The sequence below is a fragment of the Fopius arisanus genome, unplaced genomic scaffold (assembly GCF_000806365.1).
Source record: "Fopius arisanus strain USDA-PBARC FA_bdor unplaced genomic scaffold, ASM80636v1 scaffold00131, whole genome shotgun sequence".
NCBI classification, from domain to species: Eukaryota; Metazoa; Arthropoda; class Insecta; order Hymenoptera; family Braconidae; genus Fopius; species Fopius arisanus.
Genome location: NW_011887870.1, coordinates 161672 through 185938, shown reverse-complemented (window position 1 = coordinate 185938; position 24267 = coordinate 161672). Strand labels below are relative to the sequence as shown.

The 24267-nt window shown below is 35.0% G+C and overlaps 3 protein-coding genes across 3 annotated transcripts in view; all 3 read left to right on the top strand.

The window, feature by feature from the left end:
- Nucleotides 1–11165, top strand: part of qless (decaprenyl diphosphate synthase subunit 1 qless) — a 34649-nt gene extending 23484 nt beyond the window's left edge. The window contains exons 3-8 of the mRNA XM_011313828.1: nucleotides 53–186; nucleotides 1235–1376; nucleotides 7599–7688; nucleotides 7954–8085; nucleotides 8419–8613; nucleotides 9121–11165. Of these exons, the coding sequence (XP_011312130.1) occupies nucleotides 53–186; nucleotides 1235–1376; nucleotides 7599–7688; nucleotides 7954–8085; nucleotides 8419–8613; nucleotides 9121–9342 (915 nt within the window). The 3' untranslated portion in view covers nucleotides 9343–11165. The remainder of the gene's footprint in view (nucleotides 1–52; nucleotides 187–1234; nucleotides 1377–7598; nucleotides 7689–7953; nucleotides 8086–8418; nucleotides 8614–9120) is intronic.
- Nucleotides 11166–11666: 501 nt separating this feature from the next.
- Nucleotides 11667–23573, top strand: LOC105271982 (dnaJ homolog subfamily C member 9). The gene is made up of 4 exons (XM_011313827.1): nucleotides 11667–11853; nucleotides 13134–13448; nucleotides 14505–14671; nucleotides 23100–23573. The coding sequence occupies exons 1-4, from the start codon at nucleotides 11760–11762 to the stop codon at nucleotides 23328–23330; spliced, it is 807 nt and encodes a 268-aa protein (XP_011312129.1). The 5' UTR covers nucleotides 11667–11759; the 3' UTR covers nucleotides 23331–23573.
- LOC105271981 (uncharacterized) lies at nucleotides 14943–16550 on the top strand. The gene has a single exon (XM_011313826.1). It carries the CDS (start codon nucleotides 15126–15128, stop codon nucleotides 16491–16493), a length of 1368 nt encoding a protein of 455 aa, XP_011312128.1. The 5' UTR covers nucleotides 14943–15125; the 3' UTR covers nucleotides 16494–16550.
- Nucleotides 23574–24267: the final 694 nt, after the last annotated feature.

The window sequence follows — 24267 nt, the reverse complement described above, 5'->3', positions numbered from 1 at the left end:
AATAGAATTGTCTCTTCATCATTCTAAAAGCACTTTTCTGGTCTTATCTAAGGAGCTCGTCATGAACACGAATGTTGAAGAGCTGAAGACAATCGCAACGTACTACTTCGATGGACAGGGAAAGGCGCTCCGACCGATGGTTGCTATACTCATGGCGCGAGCCATCAATTACCACAAGGAAAGAAAGTAAGTTTTATTGCTACAACAATTTTTAAACCTTCTTAATTTGATTTTCGTCAGTTCCCCCTAACATTATTTTAATTATCTCGGGGGCGTTAAAGTTGATGGATTATTTCAGTTACTGTAATTCTTCTTAAAAGTGCAAATGAGGAATACATTCAAATTATTGAAAGTGGTCGGATAGAAATTTAACGCTAAATTTATTCTGACGAGTGTATATGGCACTCCGCCCGCCTAAGTTCACACCTATAGGCTGTTATTATTTGACATCTAAAATCTAAATATTCAAAGAATCTTGAATATCTAAAAAAATGACCCATAATTTATATTGTTTTCTTTAATTAAATTTAATTGATGAATACAATATTTTTTTTTTCTTATTCTAGACAAATCATTATTTTATTACAATTGTATTATATTGTATTATATTATATTTCTATATAGTATGATATACATAGCTTTTACATGTTTTTTTAAAAAGGGATAGTGAATCGGAAAAAATTCACTTCCCACTCAGAGGAAAAATCAAAAATCAAATATTCTTTTCTCACTGATAAGGATGTGGGCTACTCATAACTCAAGTTTTCTCGGGAATTTTCACTATTGGGAAATTTAATATGTGTGATTTGAATTTAAAATGATTAAATAAAAATGTTTAAAGTATAATTTATAAATATTTAAAATATCATTTATAAGTATTTGGATTTTTTAAATTTCAACTATTACAATTATCCCATTGAAAAACAATCAAACCGCAGCTATAAAAAATCGACAGACCCGTAAATTTCAATTATTTAAACGACAATTATTTCCTGCAGACCAACGGAAATAAAGAAATCTGGTTAATGAATCGAAATGATTCCTCGGTAAAGTATGGGTCGAGTCTTTCCTTGACTCAACTCTTACGAAAGAAACAATATAATTCCTGTCACCCACAGTAAAAGAGCGATTGAGCGCTAATTCAATCGATTTCCCTCAGCACTAACTTTTGCTAATAAAAATAATATTCCAGTTGTTTACGAGTTGATGACATTTTCGAAATTGTTCTTTTCAGCGGTCTCTTGGCAAAACAACGACAAGTAGCGATGATTGCTGAGATGATCCACAGTGCGTCCCTCATTCATGACGATGTAATAGATCAGTCAGATTTCCGTCGAGGAAAACCTTCTGTCAATGTTCTGTGGAGTCAAAAAAAGGTAAGATCATTTCTCGTTTATCATTTCTTTCTCGTTTATGAAAATTTATGGTAAATTCATCTTTCACTGTTACTTCTCTTGATTTCTATAAATCACTACAACTCATAAATTTCCACCTGCACTCGTAAATTTCTAGACGGAAGTTGTCCCTTGACTTTCTTGGACACTTGGAGAAATAATAGATTAATGAGTGACCATTCGATTTCAAATAACTGACTGGAACTTTCTCATTTAAATTTCAAACGAAATTTCCAATTGTCCTTCCTTAGTGAAATTCTATGAGTCGCCGTATTTTCGCTAGATCTTAGCCGGTGATGTAATTTTGTTCTCATAAAATTGATTCAATCATTGGAACGGTTAAACAATTATGACGACAGATCAATATTTGACATCTCATTGAACAGCGAATTGTCGAGATTATGAATTAGTTCAGAAGAAAATATTATATAAACGAAAATAATATAAATTACTAAGGAAAATCGATTAAACTTGCAGTTCTTTTTCTCATAATGTCTCTTTCCTTCCTCTATTCTCTTTATTAAAAAAATATTGACAAAATTGTCGGGAATGAATGTCTCATACGATTTGTGGGGGAAATTTCCTGGAATCAAAAATTCAGGAACATCTGAACTTTAGCAATAGGTTTCCCTGGATTTTCTTGATGTTGCTAATTAATTGTCACTGCATAATTGAATCGCGAATGGGATAAACAGAAAATTATGAATTTTAGAAAAGTATTTTCTGAGTTAAAGAAACTTGTTCGCTCTGTAGAATAAAAAATGAATAGGAATGTCAGTGGGAAATGGCTAAATGTTTTTTCATTTTGGCTATATACGAGTGTAGAGCCTCAAAAAGAAATTATAATTTATAATTGTCACGTAATAAAAATCATCCGTTGCGTATCACAAGGAGTTATAGTGATAAAACTACAACTGTAAACCACAAAACTTCCGTTTCCGTAATAAAATGTTAGAATACGGTAATGTGGAAGGAGAGTAGTGGAATCACGTAGGTAAAACGTGAAGGCACGTTACTCAAACCAATATAACACGAGTAATTTTTGCCACACGATCGATGGAAACTCGAACTCTCTATCTGGAATGCGACATGGGATTCAATAAAGGAGGCCAATGGGATTCAGAAGATTCACGTGCACTCTCGCATTATAAATAAAATACATAATGCGACTCCTGTAACTCATTGAAATAGCAAACTCTGACCTTTTCACTTTTTCCTTCGTCTGTTGTGCATTGAAATACTGCAATTTGTCGGGGTTTTCCTTCTGCACTTAAATTTTGGTTCTGCGCGCTCTTTGGCATTTATTTCATTCATTGATGCACGGATTGAAAATGACAAAAAAGTGGCCATTCACGAGGCAAAAACAGTCATTCATTCATTCAGGAAGACCACTGTGAAATTTAATCGACTTGACAAGTACATTCGAAGTTCCGAGGTCGTTATTTCCCGTGCATTGCCTCAAGAATACGATCTAAAATTTATTTACTGTTAGAAATTCTAGAAATATTATAGAGATTTAACTGGCAATGTTTATAACAATAGAAAAGAGTTCAATACTAGAATTTTCAAGATCCTTTCAGCTAAAATTCATGTTTTTTTTATTCTTCTGGCGAATTATAGATGGAATTGACGTGAAAAAATATAACGTTTTGGCAGTTTTATCCATATTTAAAGTCTCATGACGTTTGGCGGTGGTGCGATCATTTTTATGTCTTTTTTCTTTAGTTTCGTAACTCTTCTTCAAAGTTTAAAAAAAAATGCAGGGAAATCTTCGTTTTCCAAGAAAATTTACTTAATTAATTTTATTTAATTATTAACTGCGACCGAATACCGTTGATGAATTATGAATAATTAAATATTCGTGGATAGTTACCGGACGATTTAGTTGAAAGTTGGTATGTCCTGCCGAATGATGGTAATGGTTACTGAATAATTAATTGACCTGAAAAACAGGTTGCTCGCTCATGATTAATTATGGTTTGAAATGATATATCAAAAATAAACGGAGAACATATACAGAATCCTATCGATCTTCACGAGCCATTCAGAAAAATTGAATTCCAGTTCAAGAAACCCTATTTTTGAGGTCATGGCTTCTGAAAATGAATTCATACAGGATCATCAAACCAAAACCCACTGAACCCTCCATTTTTTATGAATCATTTGAAATCACTATAGAGTGCACCTTATTCCCATAAAAATGATAATTGAAGGGAATGTCAACTGCGAATGTCCTAAATTCCTAAAAAAGCATGAGAACTTATTCTTTATGGAATCAATAATATTTGTAGTTGACTCCTACGAATACGTGTATTTAATATAAGTGGATGAACAGAAACGATTCGAATGGATTAATTAGGTCAGATCAAACGAATTCTTCTGCCAATGTTGATGATGCCTCCACCCCATTATACCCCAAATGTATGAAATCATGATAAACAGAAACTCGTGTTTTTTTTACTGATTTCATTCACATTTTACGTTGCAATGGTGTCGATGTCCTTGAGGTGTGCCCGGGGCCGTTAAGTATTATATACTTGAGTAAGAGTTGGGCCGTTTAGTGACGCATTAACACGCACCCACGTTACACAATTAATTAGACACCTGTCTCATCCCATCGACGGGTCACCAGTGAGACCATCGGTCAACACAAATCATTTTTTTTTTTTTTTCAATCTCAACGACGGATCTTTCTCCGAATTCTCTGATTTATTTGTCATGCATCCTATGCAGCGGACATTCTCCACAACTTCGTCAAAGTGATGAATATGCAGAATATTAGAAAGCGATTGGGCATTGGCTAATGTTTATACCGGACGACACCCTGGGCATTCATTAATTAAGTATTAATTAATTCATTTAAAATACTTCTCCCTGGACGAATAATCTTGGGAAATTCCAGGATTATTGCGAACCGCGAAAATATTCCAGGACACTCGATAATATTTGGAATTATAGTTTTTTCTCTACTCAATTTACTGTATAAGAAACTTTTCCGTAATTCATGAAAAAAGATTTTGCGGAATTCTTTCTCGACGATAGACACGAAGAATGAATTTTTTCAAGTTTTTTCAATTGGAGAACTCAGGGGAATTTTCGGATTAAAAATCTCGTTGTGGCAATCGATATTGTGATCAATTAAATTTATTCGACAAATAGAATCAATAACAACATATTTAATAAATTTTCAGCACTTGTTACGAAATATACGTTATTTCATGTACAATTAGTACTAAAAGTTAATTGTTAAAAAAAAATTGATTTTAAAAATTATTTCAGTGCTATATTTATCGTATATTATAATTGTTGTCTTATAAAAGGAATATAAATATATTTTCTGTAATGAAAGAAATTATTTTCATACGTAATTTTCATTACACCTAGATTTTTTTAAGGATTTTTTTATTTTTCAATAATTTTATGTGATACCTGGTTTGTAACGGTGGAATGTTGTTGAAGGCTTCAAGAGCTATCACCAATTAAGGGGAGTCTTTTTTAATAATTCTCCTGATGACTGCGGGCAACTACCCGTGACCAATAGACGATTCTTGCAATAGTGGTATGTCGCAAGATCTTCGGTCATTGTGGCCAAACACACGATACGATCGCGAAAGTGAAATTCTGGAATTTCAGTTACTCACGCTGGGATGATATAATGTCATTGGTTCACTATTCCTGATATATCTGATATTCTCAAGACAAATTTCATCGTAAGAACTGAATTTCAGAAGAAAAATTTCCTTAGAATCTCTAAAAAAGTTATCGCAAAAGCAACATTCCATTATCTTCATTTTTATTATCACTATTGGAATAGTAACTGGAACATCAAGTGAATCTTATCTGATAATTTCTTCTCTCTTATAAATATTTAAGATAATTAAATATTTTGACATATATTTCCTCACTCGGTTTGGCGGCTGCAAAATAAAAATTTATTTCAATATCTGGTGATCGGTAAATAATTGAATCCGGTTTTACTCTTGGGTTCCAGACAATATGACATAATTCTGGAGATAACATAATTTCCATAGTTTGAAGACCCGTTGAGAGATCTGAACAGTTATCCCCTTTCATATTCCCACTTTTTTAATTTTTCGAGTGAACAAGTGTCCGACGAAATGGAGAGAAACTCACTTCAGTGATGTCTCATTTCTGAAAAACCCATCCCAATGTTCGTCGAATGACTTTTTTCCATATCCTGGTATTGAGAAATGAAATACCATTACATGAAAGGGAGAAACTGTAGTATTTTTTTGTTGCCAGTAGTTAACAACTGTGGGATGAATTTTTGCGGCAAGACACACATTATTTATGGCCCATTGTGCTTGGCATTTGGTGGATGTGTCCATTAAGAGATGAGTTAAATACTTATTTACATAGAGCACGCACTTTCCACGAGAAATACAAACGAGATTGTTCTTTTAGGAAAAACCAATTTCAAGCTTTGCATCTTTTGTAAAACTTATTGAATTATCCAAAACGAATCGTAAAAAAATACTATATTGTTCGTAAAATCTAATCATTTGATAGATTTGTTAATTGAATATTTCCAGATAAAAAATTCGAGAAGCAGTTTTGAGAAACATTTTTGTAGAGAATATAATTTAATATCAAATTAACCACCAATAAATGTCAAATAGATAATTACAATTTTTTTTAATTTATGTATTGAACTTTTTCCTGTAAAGATTCGTTCTGTTGTAAACAAAGTTGTTTACGACAATTTAGTTATATTTTTTACACTGGCAGTAAGTACAGATGTAAAATAAACAGTTGTTCGTATAATTACGTTATTATATTCATTCCTCATTATACATATCTTCATTATATTCATTATATGACAGTTTTTAGAAAATCATGATATTTTTCTGATTACTTTCCGCCCAAGGTGTGTAAAATCATTTGTACACAATTTCTTTCGATGTCATAGAGAGGAGAAGTGCCATAAATGAGTGATTGACATTTCTTCAAATTATTGTATCTAATTGACTCTAATGGATTCATTCAAGCAATACAAGTCGAAAATTAAATCGCTGCTGATGATTTCTTCATGTTCAAAGTGTTCTTACTGATCATTACGGTACTTTATGGTTAAATTCCCCATAAAAACTACCTCACGTTATTAATACACAAGAATTTATTTAAATTCGTGGATGAGGACCAATAAAGCTAACGGTGATTATTGGAAACTGATTTTCTGAAAATTTCTGTCGGCGGTACCGGGGATCCCGAAGTAGGAAAGAAAAAACTCATTCACATGGGTTATGGTAATGACTTAACAGGTGAAGATGGGAGGGTAATAATAAATGAAAAAAAAATAAATTTTCGAGAGTAGCAGAGGAACCGGCGGATGTTTGGTGAAGGGAAAGGGCCCATAGAATCAAGTTGACTTTTGAAATTAGTGCTAAATGACGTCTCAAGTCTTTATGGCTTCCATAATTGATGATAAATAGTTCGCATAATGACATCGCTTCAAAAATAGAATTAGTTTTGTGCACAAAGAAATTATTTTTCTTTAGAATTCGTTTCAATCAACTCAATGATGGATGAAATCAAACACTCGTTTTTCTAACTGCCTATTCAAGTATTAATTATTTTTTAATTTAATTATTACATCGTGATGGAAGCATTGTAATCGTTATAGCCCATTCGCCGATATTAATTCCAATTCAATTCACTTATTGATTATTAAAAATTTTCGCGTTTTTTAAAAATCAAGTTTTTACGATAACAAAAAATGGTATGAAATATTTTAATGATGGCTTAAAAAATCGTTTCGATGCGAGTGCTTTCTGAACGAGTTGGAAAATAGATACATGTTTCTCATGCGTTAATTAATAAATAATGACAATTATAATTATAAATAATAATAGATAAAAATAACTAATGATGATATTGGACAGAATATTTAATTATATTATGAGATGCTTCATTTTGGTGTATTATAATGAATTTGAAATCAAATTTCATGTGATATTTTAATGTTATAATGGAATATATTTGGTAGGAATATTTTGATAAATAATATTCAGCCATGTAATCGAAATATAAAACTATAGATTTACCCACAGAGGATTATTTAGCAATCGACATCTTTTACTCGTACATTTCTTGACCCTCTTTACTCCTCATTGTCCATTCGATGAAGCCAACCAGAAAATATAAAACTCCAATGTTGAAATTTCAATTTTCTCTCTATTCCAGGTGGCGATGACTGGTGATTATATTCTTGCAGTGGCCTCGATGATGATAGCACGATTGAGGAGCGACGATGTCACATTAACCCTCAGCCAGGTACGATCTCCTCTCATAAAAGAATTTCCTTTCAATTCACCAAAGAAAAGAAGTTATAAAGTCATTAATACCTCGTATCCCACTCCGATTGCTGCTTTCATTCACTGTCCCGATTATCACTGACATTTACGAGTAGACGATACATAATCGGTGATTTCTAGGGAATCGCTATGTTTTCAACCCATGTGAACTCAATGAAATTCATTGTAAATATTATTTTTTCAACTGTGTTGCAGTTATCATTCATTCGTTTATTCTGTATCAGGTTGTTACGGATTTAGTGCAAGGTGAATTTATGCAGTTGGGATCAAAGGAAACTGAGAATGAGAGATTTGCCCATTACCTCACCAAGACCTACAGGAAAACTGCCAGTCTTATTGCTAATTCTGCCAAAGCCGTAAGTTTTTTTTATCACTTTTTGGAGAAAAGTTACTTACCTCTCCGAGAAAACCTGCACAGAAGTCCCTGAAATTATTTTTATTTTTCTTCTCATATTTTTCTTGCCTCTGAAAGTTTCATTATCATGAATGACAATTATTATAAAAAAATTCGGCGTTGAAAAGAAATCACTTCCCCTCTCCCACTTTCACAGACAAATTTCATGGTTTATTTGCAATAAATTCTCCCCTGTCGACGGGAGTGTTGAAAATTGACATTGAAAATTGAACTATAATTTGGAAAATATTAAAATATCACTTTTAAAAATAACTTCTATCCTTTTCCCATCAAGGCGGCAATGCTGGGAGGTGCAGACGAAAGATTAGCAGAAGTTGCTTTTCAGTACGGCAGGAACATTGGGCTAGCATTTCAGCTGGTCGATGATCTCCTTGACTTCGTGTCCTCCTCATCAGCGATGGGAAAGCCCACAGCAGCTGACCTCAAACTCGGTCTTGCCACTGCACCAGTTCTCTTCGCATGTGAAAGAGTAAGACTCATTAATATAAACACCTGTTGTCGAAAAGACCTCCAACGAAGCGATGGAAAGAGCTCAATGGAGAAATTCATCCCCATTGAGCGAAAGTTTCATTTACTATAAAATTTAGGAGAAAACGTTGCATCACTTTTTTTTCAATAGTCATAAAAATATTTTTCCATCCTCATTTTTTCTCAAATCGATTAATTCATGAAAATTCAAAAAATTTTGAAAGAAAGTGAAAAATCTTGAAGCGAAATTTCCTCACTTTTTCATTAAAATTTCACTAATTAAAGAGAATGCTTGAAAAGATCAAAGTATAAATAGTTTAATTTGCTTTTCTCACTGAATAATGCATTGATTTTTAATTTTTTTTAGAGATTTATAGGATTTTATGACTAATATGGAAATCATTTATGGAAATTAATCTGTTGAATTTTTGAATCATCTCATTCTGTCGCTTCTGTGTTGCAATGGGGGATTAGAATCGATTAAAAACGTTTCTCCATCTAATTGCAGTATCCCGAGCTGAACCCAATGATTATGCGTCGTTTCCAAGAGCCTGGTGATGTTGAAAAAGCATTTGAACTGGTTCACGAGTCGCAAGGTCTTGATCAAACGAGATTCTTAGCGAAGAAACACTGTATCGAGGCTGTTCGTCTTGCTCAATCACTTGCAGAGAGTCCATACTCGAAGGGACTCGTCGTCGTCAGTGACCTGGTACTCAATCGCATGAAATAGTCCATCACTCCTTTTTTATATCGACATAAACTAGATAACAATGCCTGAAATGAATGCGTGATTTCACTGAGCAAATGTTATTTTTTAATATTTTTTTCCTTGTGAATGACTGAAGTGAGCAGATGGAATCAATAATTCTGTGGTGAAGTGGCAAAACGTAACAAATAAGAATTCGCACTTTTATTAATCTTCTTCGATTAAAGTCCTCTATAATTACTCTTTATCGAGATCATTTGTGTTTTAGCACAAGATGGCTAATTCTTTTGCTGTTACGTATCAACGTTTCACCAGTGAATTGAGTTCTTTAGTCTAAATATTTTCTGTTTGTGTTCATAGCAGAGGAAGAAGTGAATTTGATATTACCCAGACATCGGGTATTTTGTAGAATTATGTTTTAACCCAGCCAATGAATTACTTAGAAACCGGTATCTACAGCTGGTGGTTCGTCGTTCAAGACGGATAACGATTAAATCGGTGTCGAAATGTTTCTTGCACCGTTATCACATGAAATGCTCTTACCTAGCGAATTTTTTTCAGTCAATTTTAGGTATTCTCGGATAAATTATGCTGCGAAATCATTAAGCGAGGTGAATTAATTTCCCCATTAACTCACTCTTTCAGATTTAGTAATTAACAAGAATTATGTAATTTGGAGTGGAAGAGAAAGGATTCAATAAATGAGATCAATCTCATACTGATGCATTGAAAAATACCAGGGAATGTCTTCTTTAGTTGAAAGACGAAAAAAATTCTGAGGGAGAATTAAACACGGGACTAGGGGAAAAAATGCAAATACATTTTCAAAGAATATTGTGGAAGAGATCATTGACCTCAATGATAGTCTCACTAGAAATCTCAGAGTTGGACTCGCGAGAAAGCAGCGCTTTGTAAATAAAATAATAAGTAATTGAAAACTGATAGCTTCCACAAAATTCCTCAAGGCGATTATTAGGTAAATATTGATATTCCGTGGGATATTATAGGAGCAGAGTATAGAGTCTTCCTTATTTGGACTTAATCTGAAGATGTAAAACCTTGTGTCATTCAATTGTGAAGCAGTACAATCCCAGCGAATTCGTATTTCAGCCATATTTCATTTCAAGATTAGACTCCTGAAAATACCTGAAATGTTGTTGAAAGAATACTTACCACAAAAAATTCTCTCATTTTCCTTTAATACCATGATATTTTCGAGGAATTCATCACGAAATAAAAAAACCCCAATTTGCTAATTTTCTAAAGAAATATATTGTTAATTGAAAGGTGCAGCATATTTTTTGGCAACGGGAAAATCAAGTGAATAGAGTTTGATGAAAGTAATTCAATACTAATTTGATTAGTGAAATAGAACAACTTATATTTTAATAAGTTTATTAAATACACTGCTCAAATTGTTAATCGTTCTAGATATAGGATAATGCAGTAAATAATGTAATAACTTATATTCATGACACAAATTAATGTATATATATCGATTATCTATAGTTTCTCACAACTTGGAATTTTATATTTATAAGAGAGAAGTTATTGATGAAGAGCGATCAAAAAGACCATTGTATTTGGAATCGAATGTTAATGTTTAATGACGAAATGTGGGAGTTGATGGATTTTTGAGGGAGGGGAATGTCATATATTGTTGTTATCACGTCGTGGGATACTGGGGCGTCGATTGCATATAATTTTCTTCTGTAAATAATGGTTTAGGCAGTCCCAAAAGGCCACTACCCTTTCCTTGGTGTGGGTCTAGTTAGATTTTCATAATTATTTCGATTATACAATTCTTTTTCTTTGTCTTGTGTTGGGGATAAACTAAATCCATGTTGTATGAGTATTTTTATAATATAAAAACTAAAAACTAAAATTATTTTATTTATTTCTGTTGCTTTTTCATTGACAAAAAAATTTTTCTCCGAGTCATTGGGTTTCATCCAAAGAGGATTGACTAGAGGCTCAGTTCTGGGGGTTTGAGGGAGCTCAGCTGCATCCTAGTACTGCACCCCAAGAGAGGGAGGGCGACACACGCAATGGGGGTGTCTGCTCGTCAGGGAACTCGGGAACAGTCCCGGTGTCAGAGGGACCAATCGACAGGGTGAATTTTATTTTCTGAAAATTTAAAATTTTTCAATTTCAGTGAATAGGGTGAATTTTATTTTCTGAAAATTTAAAATTTTTCAATTTCAGTGAATTTCGAGGTCACTCCAACCCCCAGAACTGAACCTCTACTTTAGTCAATCCTCTTTGGTTTCATCACTGAAACTGTTTTATCAGCATAGAAAATCACGCAATGTGCCGCCACTTCTTCTTCACTTTCGCGGTAAAAAATGGCGACATGAAATTATCTTCCGTTGTGTTTAACGAAACTGCCAATAAATTTCCGCGATTTCGGAGGTATTTGTCGATAAAAGCACAAAAGAAAAATGGCAAAACTTGTGGACCTGTGTGAGAAGTATTTTGGAAGTCGTAATTTTTATGAAGTTCTGAAGATTCAGCAGAATGCCAGTGAAAAAGAGGGTAAGTCCAACCGGCCAAGACTTTCTAACCTCTTCATCCTCTCTGTTTCGTGTAAACAAAATTAATAATTCTCTATTTAATGAGCCTCCAGGAAAGAAGTTTCAAATTTTATTTCACATGTTGTGCATTTATTTTATATACTTTGTTATCGGAGTTTCTTCCATTGAAGTTGAAAATGGTAAGCCTTCGATAATTATTCACGACTTGTGAAGGCTCATAGGTTCATGGAGAAGTAATTTATTATTGATACTGTAATGACACGTTGTAAAGCATTTCGAGGCTCATGGGAATGTGCTTGTTATGACACACTGCCAGGTGACAAGACAAGGGCTTGTTATCGTTTTAATATTTCAGGTGTAAGCAGGCAACTCTGGGGGAAGGTCTATTATGAATGTTTTACAGATGCTTTGCCGATCCATTATTGAATCAAAAAATAAATTATTTGAACATTGATGATGATTTAAACTTCAATACTACACTTTACACTTTCCTACATACGTTTCTACGCCACTCTTATCAATAAATTATTACATGAAGTTATAGTGATCATTTTTTTTCACTAGGAATAAAAACAATCTCGGTAAATGTCTAATTCAGGTCCCCCAAACCATTCGGGATGATATTTGATTGGACGGATTCCGTTTACGTTTTCAGATTGAAACCATTAATTTCGGAGATATATTTTGTTAATACACCGTTCTTTGAGTTGAGGACGTGGTGGTGTTGTCGGTCCGAACAGAATACATGTGGGTACATTTAAAAATAATGGACACACACAAAGATATTTTCCAAAAAGTTACCCTATTCGACAATCTACTGTCACTGGGTAAACACGATTTATCCGCCTTTACCCTTCTGTATAAATTCAAATTATTGAATATAATATCACTCACTCGTCGTGTCAACAGTAACAGCATGGGTGGCGGGGAAGGAGGAGCTTAAGGAACTTCAGGGGCAACAGAATTTACATCAGAACTACTTAGCAAATTTTAGTTTTTCTCTCTGTGTTGCTTTTTCCCTTCTTCTCTTTTTTTATTTGGGATGTCAAGAGAATAAGAATGGATTTCTCATCAAAGAAATTAATAGTTTAATGATCATTGTTTTGGTCGGACCTAAATCACACATTTACATAGTTTTTATAATTAATGCATGATAAGAGAATGGAGTTTTTATTTTTGGATAGTTTGAAGGATTCATTGCGTGCTTCATGCCCTACATGAACCTTTCAGGTATATCAAGATGAATCAGCTAGAATGAGATTTTTTATTTGATGATTTCAGTGAAAAAAGCTTATCACAAATTATCCCTTTTGGTTCATCCTGATCGCGTGGATGAGACGACAAAAGAGGAGGCCACAGAGAAATTCAAAGTCCTGGGGTTCATTCACTCAATCCTCAGTGACAATGATAAACGAAAAATCTACGATGAGACTGGACAGTATGATGAGGACAGTGAGGAGGTAGTCATGAAAAATTGGGGTGACTATTGGAAGACTCTATTCAAACCAATCACTGTACAGGATATCAATAAATATGAACAAGAGTATAAAGGATCAGAGACTGAGGTTAAGGACTTGAAACGAGCCTATATGGACAGTAAGTTTCAATTTAATTACCGATCCATCAAAATTAATTCATAGCGCTCCCCTTCCTCTCGTTTTTGAGCTAATTTTTCTCTTCCTTTCGTATTGAGATAATGTATCGTATATTCATTTGAAAGCTCATCAGATCAGCATAAAAAAACCTGAGGTTAAATGATTCCCATAATTTTTAATGGAATTCGGGTGTTTTGAACGTGAAAATGTGATTTCCATGTTTTATTTATATTCTGTTTACGTTTGAATTTTCCGATTCCATTACTTCGATCGAGAGTTATCAATTCCCTATTGGAATATTCCGGTATCGTATTCCATGTATCACGTTTTGCATAATATTAATCCAGTTTAAATAAAATCTAAAACAAAGTTTATCATCCGCGCAAATACCCATGTATTTCAATTTGTTCTCTATTCTTCGTTCTTCCGCAATCGATCAACTTCTCAGAATTGTCAGCACTTTGCAAAGCCACCATACTGTAACTACCCCTCAATAAAAAAGCAAAAAAAAAATTCCCCAGGATTGAAGATTGAAATGCAATAGCTCTAAGAACCTCAACATTGCAGTAATTGTACTATTTTCAACGCCTCTACAACTACGCAATTCTATTAAAAATGCAGCAAAGAACTCTATAATTTGAAAGCACTAAAACAAAACTTCCTCGGCAGTGATAACTCTATTTACGATTTGCCTTTTATTCAATACTGTTGAGCGTTATTCCTAGCAAGTAACCTTGCGGGTGGCTATCGCCCGAGGGCCCTCAGTTGTGAAATTACGTGATTTATGAATACCTAAATATTCACACTTCCACCTAGATCACATACCACTCAACGGTATTCAGGTGTATGCAGTAATTAAGGAATAACTACACCATTTGCAAAGTGTAGAATGCAATTGAAGATTTTCCTTTTATTTTTTTTCACAGTATCTTATGAAATATTCATGCCTCATTAAAATTAGTTATTTCCCCGACACTATGATATTCCGTGAGTCACATAATGTACACCTTGTCAATGATTCAAAATAACTTAAATGCCGTCAATTCTGCCAATTAAGGTAAAGGAGATATGGATTACATCCTGGAAGCGGTGCCCTTCACAAACTGCGAGGAAGAGCCCCGCCTCCGGGACATAATATTCAAACTGATCGAGGCGGAGGAAGTGCCGGAATACGAGTCCTTCACCAAAGAGTCCAAGAAGAAGAGCGACCGTCGAAAACGCAAAGTGAGTGAACATCCTCCACTAATTTCCACGATAAATCCTTCAACTCTATCAATCCATCCGCCAATTTCCACCGAAAACCCCTGTAGTTTAGATAATTGTTATCAAAGATAACCACAAGATGCCCCTGGTGTATCGTTTAGAGACATCGAAGGCGACTATTTTAATACCGATAGGCGGTCAGCCCATTAGCTTGATCGTAACACATGTGGGAGTAGAGGGAGGTCGAAATTGAAATAGAAGGGGTATACCGGGTAAATAAATAACCGTTGCGCGCTCAAGATCACTCCAGTTCTACCAAGTTCACGTAACAGTATTTCTCGTACCACTCACCCCGACCACATCCCTCCAATAATTGAGTCTCATTCCCCTCGAAACATGTGCGATAGTTGATCCTAAAAGTTCCAACTTTTCATTTAAGTGTTAAATAAAAAGTGACCATTGAATTTAAACAAAAATGTTCAACATGCTTCGCAATCTTTTGCCATTGCTCCTGATGACGACGTATGCATCAGGTGCTTGCGTTAATGTACCCAATCAAGAGATGGTTGAGTACGCCTGTGAGAATGGCTATGTGAATGATCTCCACTCGATTCCTGAGAAAACTGAAAAAATTAGAATTGCTAACATGAAAATTCCACGGATAACTCGCGATACGTTTTCCCGGTTCGGTGATAATGTATTGATATTGATGTGCACCCATTGTGGGATCGAGGACATTGAGCCAGATTCCTTCAAAGCGCTGAGAAACCTGCAGCAATTGCGTCTTGATAATAATCATTTGAGGACCGTACGGGCGTCATGGCTCGAGGGTCTCAAACAGCTGACATATCTAGATCTAAATTACAATGAAATCGAGAGTATCGAGGATGGTGTTTTCGATAATACACCTGATCTCGTTGACTTCAGAATATCGGGTAATAAATTGCAATGTCTCAATGTCAACGAATTGGCGCGCCACAAAGCTCTCAATCGAATCTTCATAGCGCAAAATCCAGAGTTCAAGTGTCCAAATGCATTGTCAAGGGTCCTAGAGCAGAAGCAGGTGACATTTGAGAAGGATCCCGAGTGGAGTCAACTCCCCGAAGACATAATTGTTCCTCCTATCAGCCCAATGGAACCGCCAACCCCTCCGTACAGAGAGCGCCTAGTCTCAACTCAACCACCACAGTCAACCATCAATTACTATCAAACTGCTGCACCCAATTATCCAACATCTGCTTCATATCCAAATTACGAAGCAACCAGTGAGGCATCACAACGTACCCCACTGCCCTGGTACACAACGCCAAGTTACACATCAGAGGCTTCTTATCCAACTCGCAATTGGCCAACACCGACAGAATCAAAACCCCAACCATCACAAACACGTCCACCTTACAATGACCCTTATTATCCACCACAAGCACCGAGGTCTTCGACCCAAGATCCCTACCCCTACACAGACGATACGAGATACCAAACGGAGGGTACAGGTGACATATCGTGGACCGGTGGTTCGGACGACATCTTCAGCGAGACCGATTTTCCTCCAATTCAACCAGTACCACCGTCAATGGAAACATCAAGACCACCACTCAATCCAGATCCTAATTACCAAACATCAAGGCCAGCATTAGTTCCCCCCAAACCAACCAGTGAGGCATACCCTCACCCACGACCCCTCGAGAATTATCAGCAGGTCGATGAGAAGGCACCAGTAGCTGTCGATCTACCATCATCTCCAACGACCCCCAAGCCAAAAGGCTCGTCATCGCACTCCACTGCCTCCTCTGCTGGACTCGTCCTATTGACAATTTTCTACTCACTCATCAGAACGTTCTAGTCGGCGAGGGGGTGTGCGTGTGTACGAGGCAGGGGAGGATGCAAGACTTCATTCGAATAATCATAGCTTCATACAGAAGAGTAAAAAAAAACCGAGACTCATGTACCTATTCTAATTTATCAGATAACTATAAACAGAGCAGATGAATAACGGCGATATAGCGAAGATATGCATTAAGTTATTTATTAACAAAATATCAGGCCACGATTTTGAAGGCTCGTCGGTGGATGAAAAATATTGTCAGGACAATTGGGAGTGGGACAATGGAATTTGACTCGATTGGAAGGGGTCGTGAGATGAGAGATGACCATGGCTCGTTGAGAATTGCGTACGTAACATAATGGTTTTCATAACGTTATATCTCGATGTATCGTGATCCTTGCTTAAGTACATTGAATGACCTTTTTTTTCGCCGCATGAATAACGTTGACACACTCCAATGTAATACATCGTGATAACAATAATAATTGGACCTAACGAGGTACGAGGCTCGCATTACATCCGCAGTGCTAATGAAATAATTACCAATGCTCCATACCAATACGAATAATGGTAACAGTATGTAGAAAATTACGCAATCTCTGGAGCAATGCTGAGACAATTTCAATTGATCCCTGTATGTTTAACCCATAGCATCTTCCATGGATTTGTCAAAATATCAGAATAGTGCGTGACCATGAATTCCTTGAGTTCTCTGGAATTGTTCTCTCAATCACTATAAATGAAGGAATGAATTGAGTCATGTGATATTTCCATAGCACGCAAGATAGTTCTGAAGGGTGATAGAGCGCGGATTTGAAACGTACACATTTATAATTCACACCAATCGTCATTCTTGGTTCGTACCACTAACCACTCGACCTTCAATGACTCGTGGATTTCAACACAATTGGCCATTAAATGTAATAACGAATCGGAGTCATTCATCCATTTCGCTACTACCGCACTTCTAAACGCCATCGTTTTAGCTGAATTACAACGAGCTCCTTGTTATGTGGCTTTTTTAACAATTCGTCTTTCAACTGTACTTCCTAAACATTTTGAATTTTCATACTGTACAGAACAGATGAACACTGTTGTCTCGTTTGGTATCACCGATGACTTTGTACTTGTTAGAGTCAGTATGTGTACTCGCTTGATTTCAAGTTATTTTCCTGGAATCCAAACAGTCTCCTCTCGTTGGTTGAATCTACTTTGATCTGAATTCCAACACGATGAGTGAAGGTGATTGTGTAATTTCCGATTCTCGATGCTTTACCTACGCATCAGATTTGTTGGATTTCTTGGGTGCTCCGCAGATTTTCTGTTTCCGGGGATCAGGGCGACCCGCCAGATGTCTAAAGGGGCTCAAGGGCGTCTGCATGCGGATTCGTTGGTCATTCCTCATTATAATGTCACAAGTGCGCCCATTTTGCTCTCGTTTTTCGTCATTTTTGCACAAATTCTTTTTTTATTCTGTCCCATTTGCAACTCGGTGCACTCATGAATTTCCAGTTGAATGCTAGATGCAGCTAGACTGCGTGTCTCGACATTTACTGGTCCCGACAGAGCATCTTTTGTGAATTATTGTCAGATGTGGTTGGAAGTTGAATGCTTTCTCGTGTGTATCAGCTTGCCTGGATCTTTGAAAGTCTCGGGTTCGAGGAGATGGTCGAGAACCTTTTCTGTAGTTCATTCAACGGAAGACTGTGCGATTTTTCTCAGATTTTTTATTTCGTTTCTGGTGGAATAAGTTTTTGCTTGGAATTCTATTGAAATTCTTATACAGTTTTCTGTTGAAAATTTAAATTTTTATATTTGTATCTCAATTATTGCCCGAAATGTTACTAAAATAGTTCCAAGAATTTTTATAGAACATATAAAACGGATGTATACATATGTATATTAACATATGTATACAAAAAAAGGAGTAAAAGATTGAACATTTATATACTTGATATTAGCAACAAATTTAAAAAATCCACAATTGCATAATTCGCAAACAAATGGTACCTCAAACGCATTCGATATTTTTATGGAACATCTACATCAACTCCAAAAATGGGTTAATAGAATCAGTCAATAGAAAATCCAAGTAAGTTTCAAAATTTCCACGCGGAGAAAAAAATTTATGAAAAATTATGTGAGAATTCCGTAATCCGGATGTGACCTTGCAATTCCGTAAATCTTACGGAAATGTCGCACGAAAATCAGGGAAGACATCCGTGAAAATTTCCGTGTTGCAAGGTCACAGTCAGATGATTATGGAACTGTCACGTAATTTTTCATAGATTTTATTTTCCGTAAAATAAAATTTGAAACTCCATGATATGTCTCCTTTAACCATCTCAATGTCAAATCCTCTAAAACTAATTAATCTGTTCAGAAAATTCCACATTTTTCTCATTTCCATATTAATACCATGGAGTAGAATTAAATAATGAGAGATTAAGACTAGTAGACGTACAGAATAATTCTCCTAATATGTTTCTCTAAAGTCTTCTCCATACCAACATAACCGCGGCATTTCCCTCAGAATGAAATTGAAATAAATAGGGACCAATGAATGCGATAACCATGAGAATTCCCTACTGCATCGTTCCAGCCACATCAATTAGAATCAATCAGAGAGTAGTGAAGACTATGACACTGATTAGTATATCTGGATTAACGTCTTTCAGAAGTGCTCAGTTACTCATTTACTCTTTTTCTCAATGGGTCACATGCATTTGAGATGACTAACATGTTCAAGAATCATTAATCATCTACAAGAGCAACAGCTTATTAACGCTCCAGTGTTATTTTCCTAGAATGCAGGGCACATTCTTTCATTACCATAGCGTTGACTAAGTGTCGCAGGTGTCCGTAGCAATGACATTCAGAGGTGACAATTATAATCAATGCTTCCAACTCCTTGGGGAAAATCAATGCAGCACAAGGCTGTCCTTAAATAATTTAGCTTTTTTAACCATCGGCTGCATTATATCCATTTTCAAACTCCCATTTCCCCGGATATACTTTTTTTGCGCAATCAGGGAGTGTCGGTTATTAACTCCCGGGGCAGCAATTACAAGGCTATAATTTTTGTTAGCCCTTACTTTCCAATATGTAATAATTACTCAATAATTACTCAATAATTACTCAATAATTACCCAATAATCTCACTCATCGTCGTCAGTGAACCTTACCCTTTGCTATCTTTTGAGAGCCATCACTATGATCTCATCAATGAGACTATTATTAGTCGCTATTTATCAAACATGTGCCACGCCACATCAAATTTAGAGAATTCACGCTATTTATTTGCATAACGTTGCGAAAGATTTTTTTTGGGTGGATGACGTTCCCTCGATTGACACAGAGATACCGGGGTAGTCTCAACCAAATTTTACTCCCGTCAAATGAACTGCGTCTCGAAAATCGTCGAGAAAGCATTATTTTTGTGCCAAACATGCAAAAAATTACGATTCTTTTGAGAAAAAAATATTTTCTGCGCAAAGGGTTAAGCCAAAAACGATATTTCTAGTACTATTTTCTCGCTATCAGATGATCCCGTATGCGGCTTCTAAGAAATACAATTTCTATGTGAAATAAGTTATTCAATAGTCATGAACATTAAATGAATTCTTTAATGAAATCTTGCAACTCAGTGATGGAATTTTATTTGAATTTTCTCTCGATAATTTTCCTGTTCTCTCAAAGATATTATATTTATAAAACATATAATATTTTTATTCGGAAAAGACAAAAGACAAAATATTTCCTTGCTGTCCGGGGAGCATATTGACAAGAACGATTATTGATATTTGAGACTTTCGAAGTCTAATCAAATAATTTTTTTAATTAATTTATTTATTAGTTAATTTTTAAGTCATTATTTGGTTGAATCGAACAAGATTTAGTTGAGGTTTTGTTAGGGTTTATCGCAGATGTGAGCAATATACCCTGGGGGTACAATCATAGTTATGCAACGGTTGGGGCACCCAACATTAAATGGGTGCCACAAGGAGAGTTGCCAGAAATTATAAATACCGGAATTTCGCATGGCACTGAACGCATTTTGAAGCTCTATTTTTTTTCTCTCCGGCGAAATTCAGAGAAGTGGAACGTGACACTGAGAAATCTGCTGTTATTCTATTTGGGCATTTTGCGAAGACTATTTCTTACGAAATATTGATATAGGGGAGGCTGGGGTAATATCGATACTCATTAATCAATTGTTCCATTCTTATTTTTTAACATTTGTCTAGAGTTAAACAAACATTAAGAGATAAATTGGTGGTCAAGGGGTATTATGAAGAAATAAAAAACCGTAACTAATACGAGAAAATCGCTAATAAGACTCGATACTGTTGAGAATTTATCAAAATTGCAGCCAGAGTCATCTGAATTTTCAATTATATGAGCTTGAACTCAATTTCAAGTAAAAACGATCCCTAATTCTCTCATTTAGTTTGAGAGTTCATGAAAATTGGGTTTTATATTAAATCATAATTGATTTTTTAATGAAAGCTTGAATTTTCATGCTCCTCGTGAAGATAGAATATCAGATGGAAAGTAATTTTGAATAGATTATAAACTTAGGGAAATTGTTGCTTGATTTTTTAAAATTTGCACGGCTTTCCTGTATCGAAAAATTAATTAATTCCTCAACGAATGATTCTAACGAAATTTCATGTCCTTCTGTCACTTTTGAAAACTTGAAATTACGAATGTAATTTTCCTACAGTGTAATTACACGAAGGGAAAAATTAAATAAAAATTACGTGACTGTTTCGTAATCTCCCAGTCAAAACAGACGGAACAGTTACGTATTTTTTCATTGAACTTTCACGTACGGAGTGTTCAGAAAAAAGTATGAAACGTTCAGTGAAAAAGTTCGTAACCGTTCAGTAATTTTTACTGAAAACTGTTGTGACTGGCAGATTACGGAAGGCACGCAATTTTTATAATATTTATCTCTTCGCGTGGATGTGCTTCCATGATGTGCTTCCATGATGTGCTTCCATGATGTGCTTTCATGCTCACTTTATTATACCCTTAAACAATTTGAAAAATTATTTTATTGGAACTATCAATTTAACATTCATCTCGATAATAATTGATTACTTTTTAAATTTAAATAAAAACATATCTGTATTACCTCAGGCTCCCCTACAATATTTATATTTCTGTCAATTTTCTGGAAGATGTGGCAATACCTATACACCAAGTCTCTCGGATTTTCCACGTATTGTTACAATGAAAAGGAAATTGTTGAGCTAGGAAAGGCGACTGGAACTGCAGATGTTTAAATTTGTCCCGAGTGAAATGACCTCGTGAAATTTTTTTCATTACTTTAACAACTTCAGTCGAAAATTCCGTTGAAACTATCTTAACCGTAAATCCTTTTTTTTTTCTCCGGCCATTCTGTTTGTAATCATTTGCATTCAGTCAGTGCACACGTGTGGTATCCGGTCGTTTGCCATTCACATTTGTACCATGTGTAGAGTAGATTTAAAAATGTCTTTTCTCTACCGATGACGTATCATCCGGGGAAATGTTTGATTTGATAATTCGAAGCATCATGGCTACAGAAATAGTTGAGACTATTTCACACTGCAATCGTGTCTCTGTTTTATTTGAACCATCACGAGATAGTTTCCGTCTCTAAATGTGAAGTGGGCCGGTGATCGAAGATTTTATAAATAATTCACAAGTGCCTGAGTCCGACAACAAGTGGAGTACCATATCGAAAAAATTTTCAAAGAGCTTAATCATTCACATCTGAACCATCATCCCTGCTTATGTCTAAACCTCTAATCAGTCTAAATATAAGGGAGGCCGGGTTAATATGGACACGTGAGGTAAAATGAATACGTTTTTTTTTTCAATTTTTCTTTACGCTCCGATATGATTCAACTCAGTAGCAAAGTGGTGAAGGGGCATAATTGAATTTAGCTCATGACTCACTTTTTGACGAATACCTCTGGATTTTAGAGAGATAGTCAAATTTATTTAATCATTCCTATTTACTACTGCACTGATGAACTCACTGACGAACTTGAAAATGAATTTTTCATTGATCTCACCAAATGGTGGGGACTTGGGAAAATTTTCATTAAAAAAAAATTACCGTGTCCATTTTACCACTTCTCTATCTTATTTTAATACTCTTTGAACGCTGTCTGATGGCAACGTAAGTAATAACGTAACGTAACGTAAGTAATACATTAAATACCTACGAAATAAAATTCTGACTACAATCATGTTCAATTTTAGTATTTTTTTTTACTTTAGAATTTCAGAATAATTAAAGTTCAATTTGAATATTTCATTGACAGTACATAAATGATACTATATAAACTATTTACAGACATTCGATTTATAAAAATACCATGTTTGGAAAGGATTAATAATTATGGAGTATTTGCTGAGAAATTTGTTCAATATAACAATCGAGTGTTTGTTTAATCTAATGAGAAACTTTTGTTTATGATATGGTGGAAGCAACATTTTGTTCATAAGTTTATGAAAAAATCCATGGGAAATTCCCAACGTTACTAAATAAATGTGTCCGTATTATCCCAGCCATCCCTAAATTTATTTAAGAAAATGTTATCAATTGATGGTTTATGATTCTTTTAGTGGGCCAAAGAAGCTGCTGAGGCTGAAAGACTCGAGAAATCTCGATTGCTTGACAACGATGAAAATAACAGTCGCTCCGATGATTTAGCACTGGCCATTTTAAATCGTAATAAGGCTAGAGCTAATCAGGCTGAGAGTTTCTTTGATTCACTCATCGACAAGTACGCCAATAAGGCCGGCAAGGAAAAAACTACAAAAAAAAGTGCATCTGCCAAGAAGAGGAAGGCATAACATATTTTAGTGGGGGGCCGACAATCGTTCAATCATTTTGACAACATGCACCATTATTTAAGACAACACTAAACCATAAACAGATATTTTTTTTCCTCTTCGTCTGATCTATTTTGTAGAGAAATTAGTAAAGTATTTTTTTGTTCACTTTTTTTTCTTCTCTTGTAAATTTCATTTGTAACATTTTTTTGGAATAATTGTACTATTTATGAATAAATTGTTGCGGTTAGCTTTTGTAATTGATGTGCTCTGAGGGAATTTAGATTTCAAGACGTGATTTTGCCGACATTTATTTTTGGATGTGACTCGTTTAGGCGAGTCAAGGACGGACGTTGGTCCAGAATTATAGCAATTTAGTGGATCATGGTAGTATTTTGACGGGACTCGTCATTTTTCAGGACTTTTTTTTCCAACTCTGTGGATGGAAATTCAGCATTAATAATACAGTGTTTCAGGAATCTGACATCAATTTGGAGAGACGAGAATTATTATCTCCTGGGCATCAATTCCAAACAGGCATGATGAATAATTTGATGCTTAAATCCATCATTTTTCATATTTTCTTATTGCTTTACTATCTTTGTAAACATTCATCAACGATGAAGTAGTGAAATTCTTGCTTGAGACTAGAATTCCTTCCATTATTAATATCTTTCACCCACCAATTTATTGAAAATACAGAAACTTTATATTTTATTTAATTCTGCAATGCATAGAGTTCAATGACACAATAACAATTGGTCGCAAGCTTTTTGGAAGAAAAAAAAAATAAGTAGGAAATTGTCCTTTTATTACGTACAACAATATTTTACAGTAGTTTTTGCTAATAAATTAGCTATACGCTTTCAAATGGTCATTTGAAAAATTATGGCGAAACTATCATTTCAAACTCTAATCAAAGTTAATTGGGGGAGAGTTAAAGTTCTTATATATCGAT

Coding starts and splice junctions, on each gene's coding strand:
- LOC105271981 (XM_011313826.1), top strand. CDS start 15,126: ATGTTCAACATGCTTCGCAATCTTTTGCCATTGCTCCTGATGACGACG.
- LOC105271982 (XM_011313827.1), top strand. CDS start 11,760: ATGGCAAAACTTGTGGACCTGTGTGAGAAGTATTTTGGAAGTCGTAAT. Junction 13,449..14,504: donor GAAACGAGCCTATATGGACA/GTAAGTTTCAAT, acceptor CTGCCAATTAAG/GTAAAGGAGATATGGATTAC. Junction 14,672..23,099: donor GCGACCGTCGAAAACGCAAA/GTGAGTGAACAT, acceptor TGATTCTTTTAG/TGGGCCAAAGAAGCTGCTGA.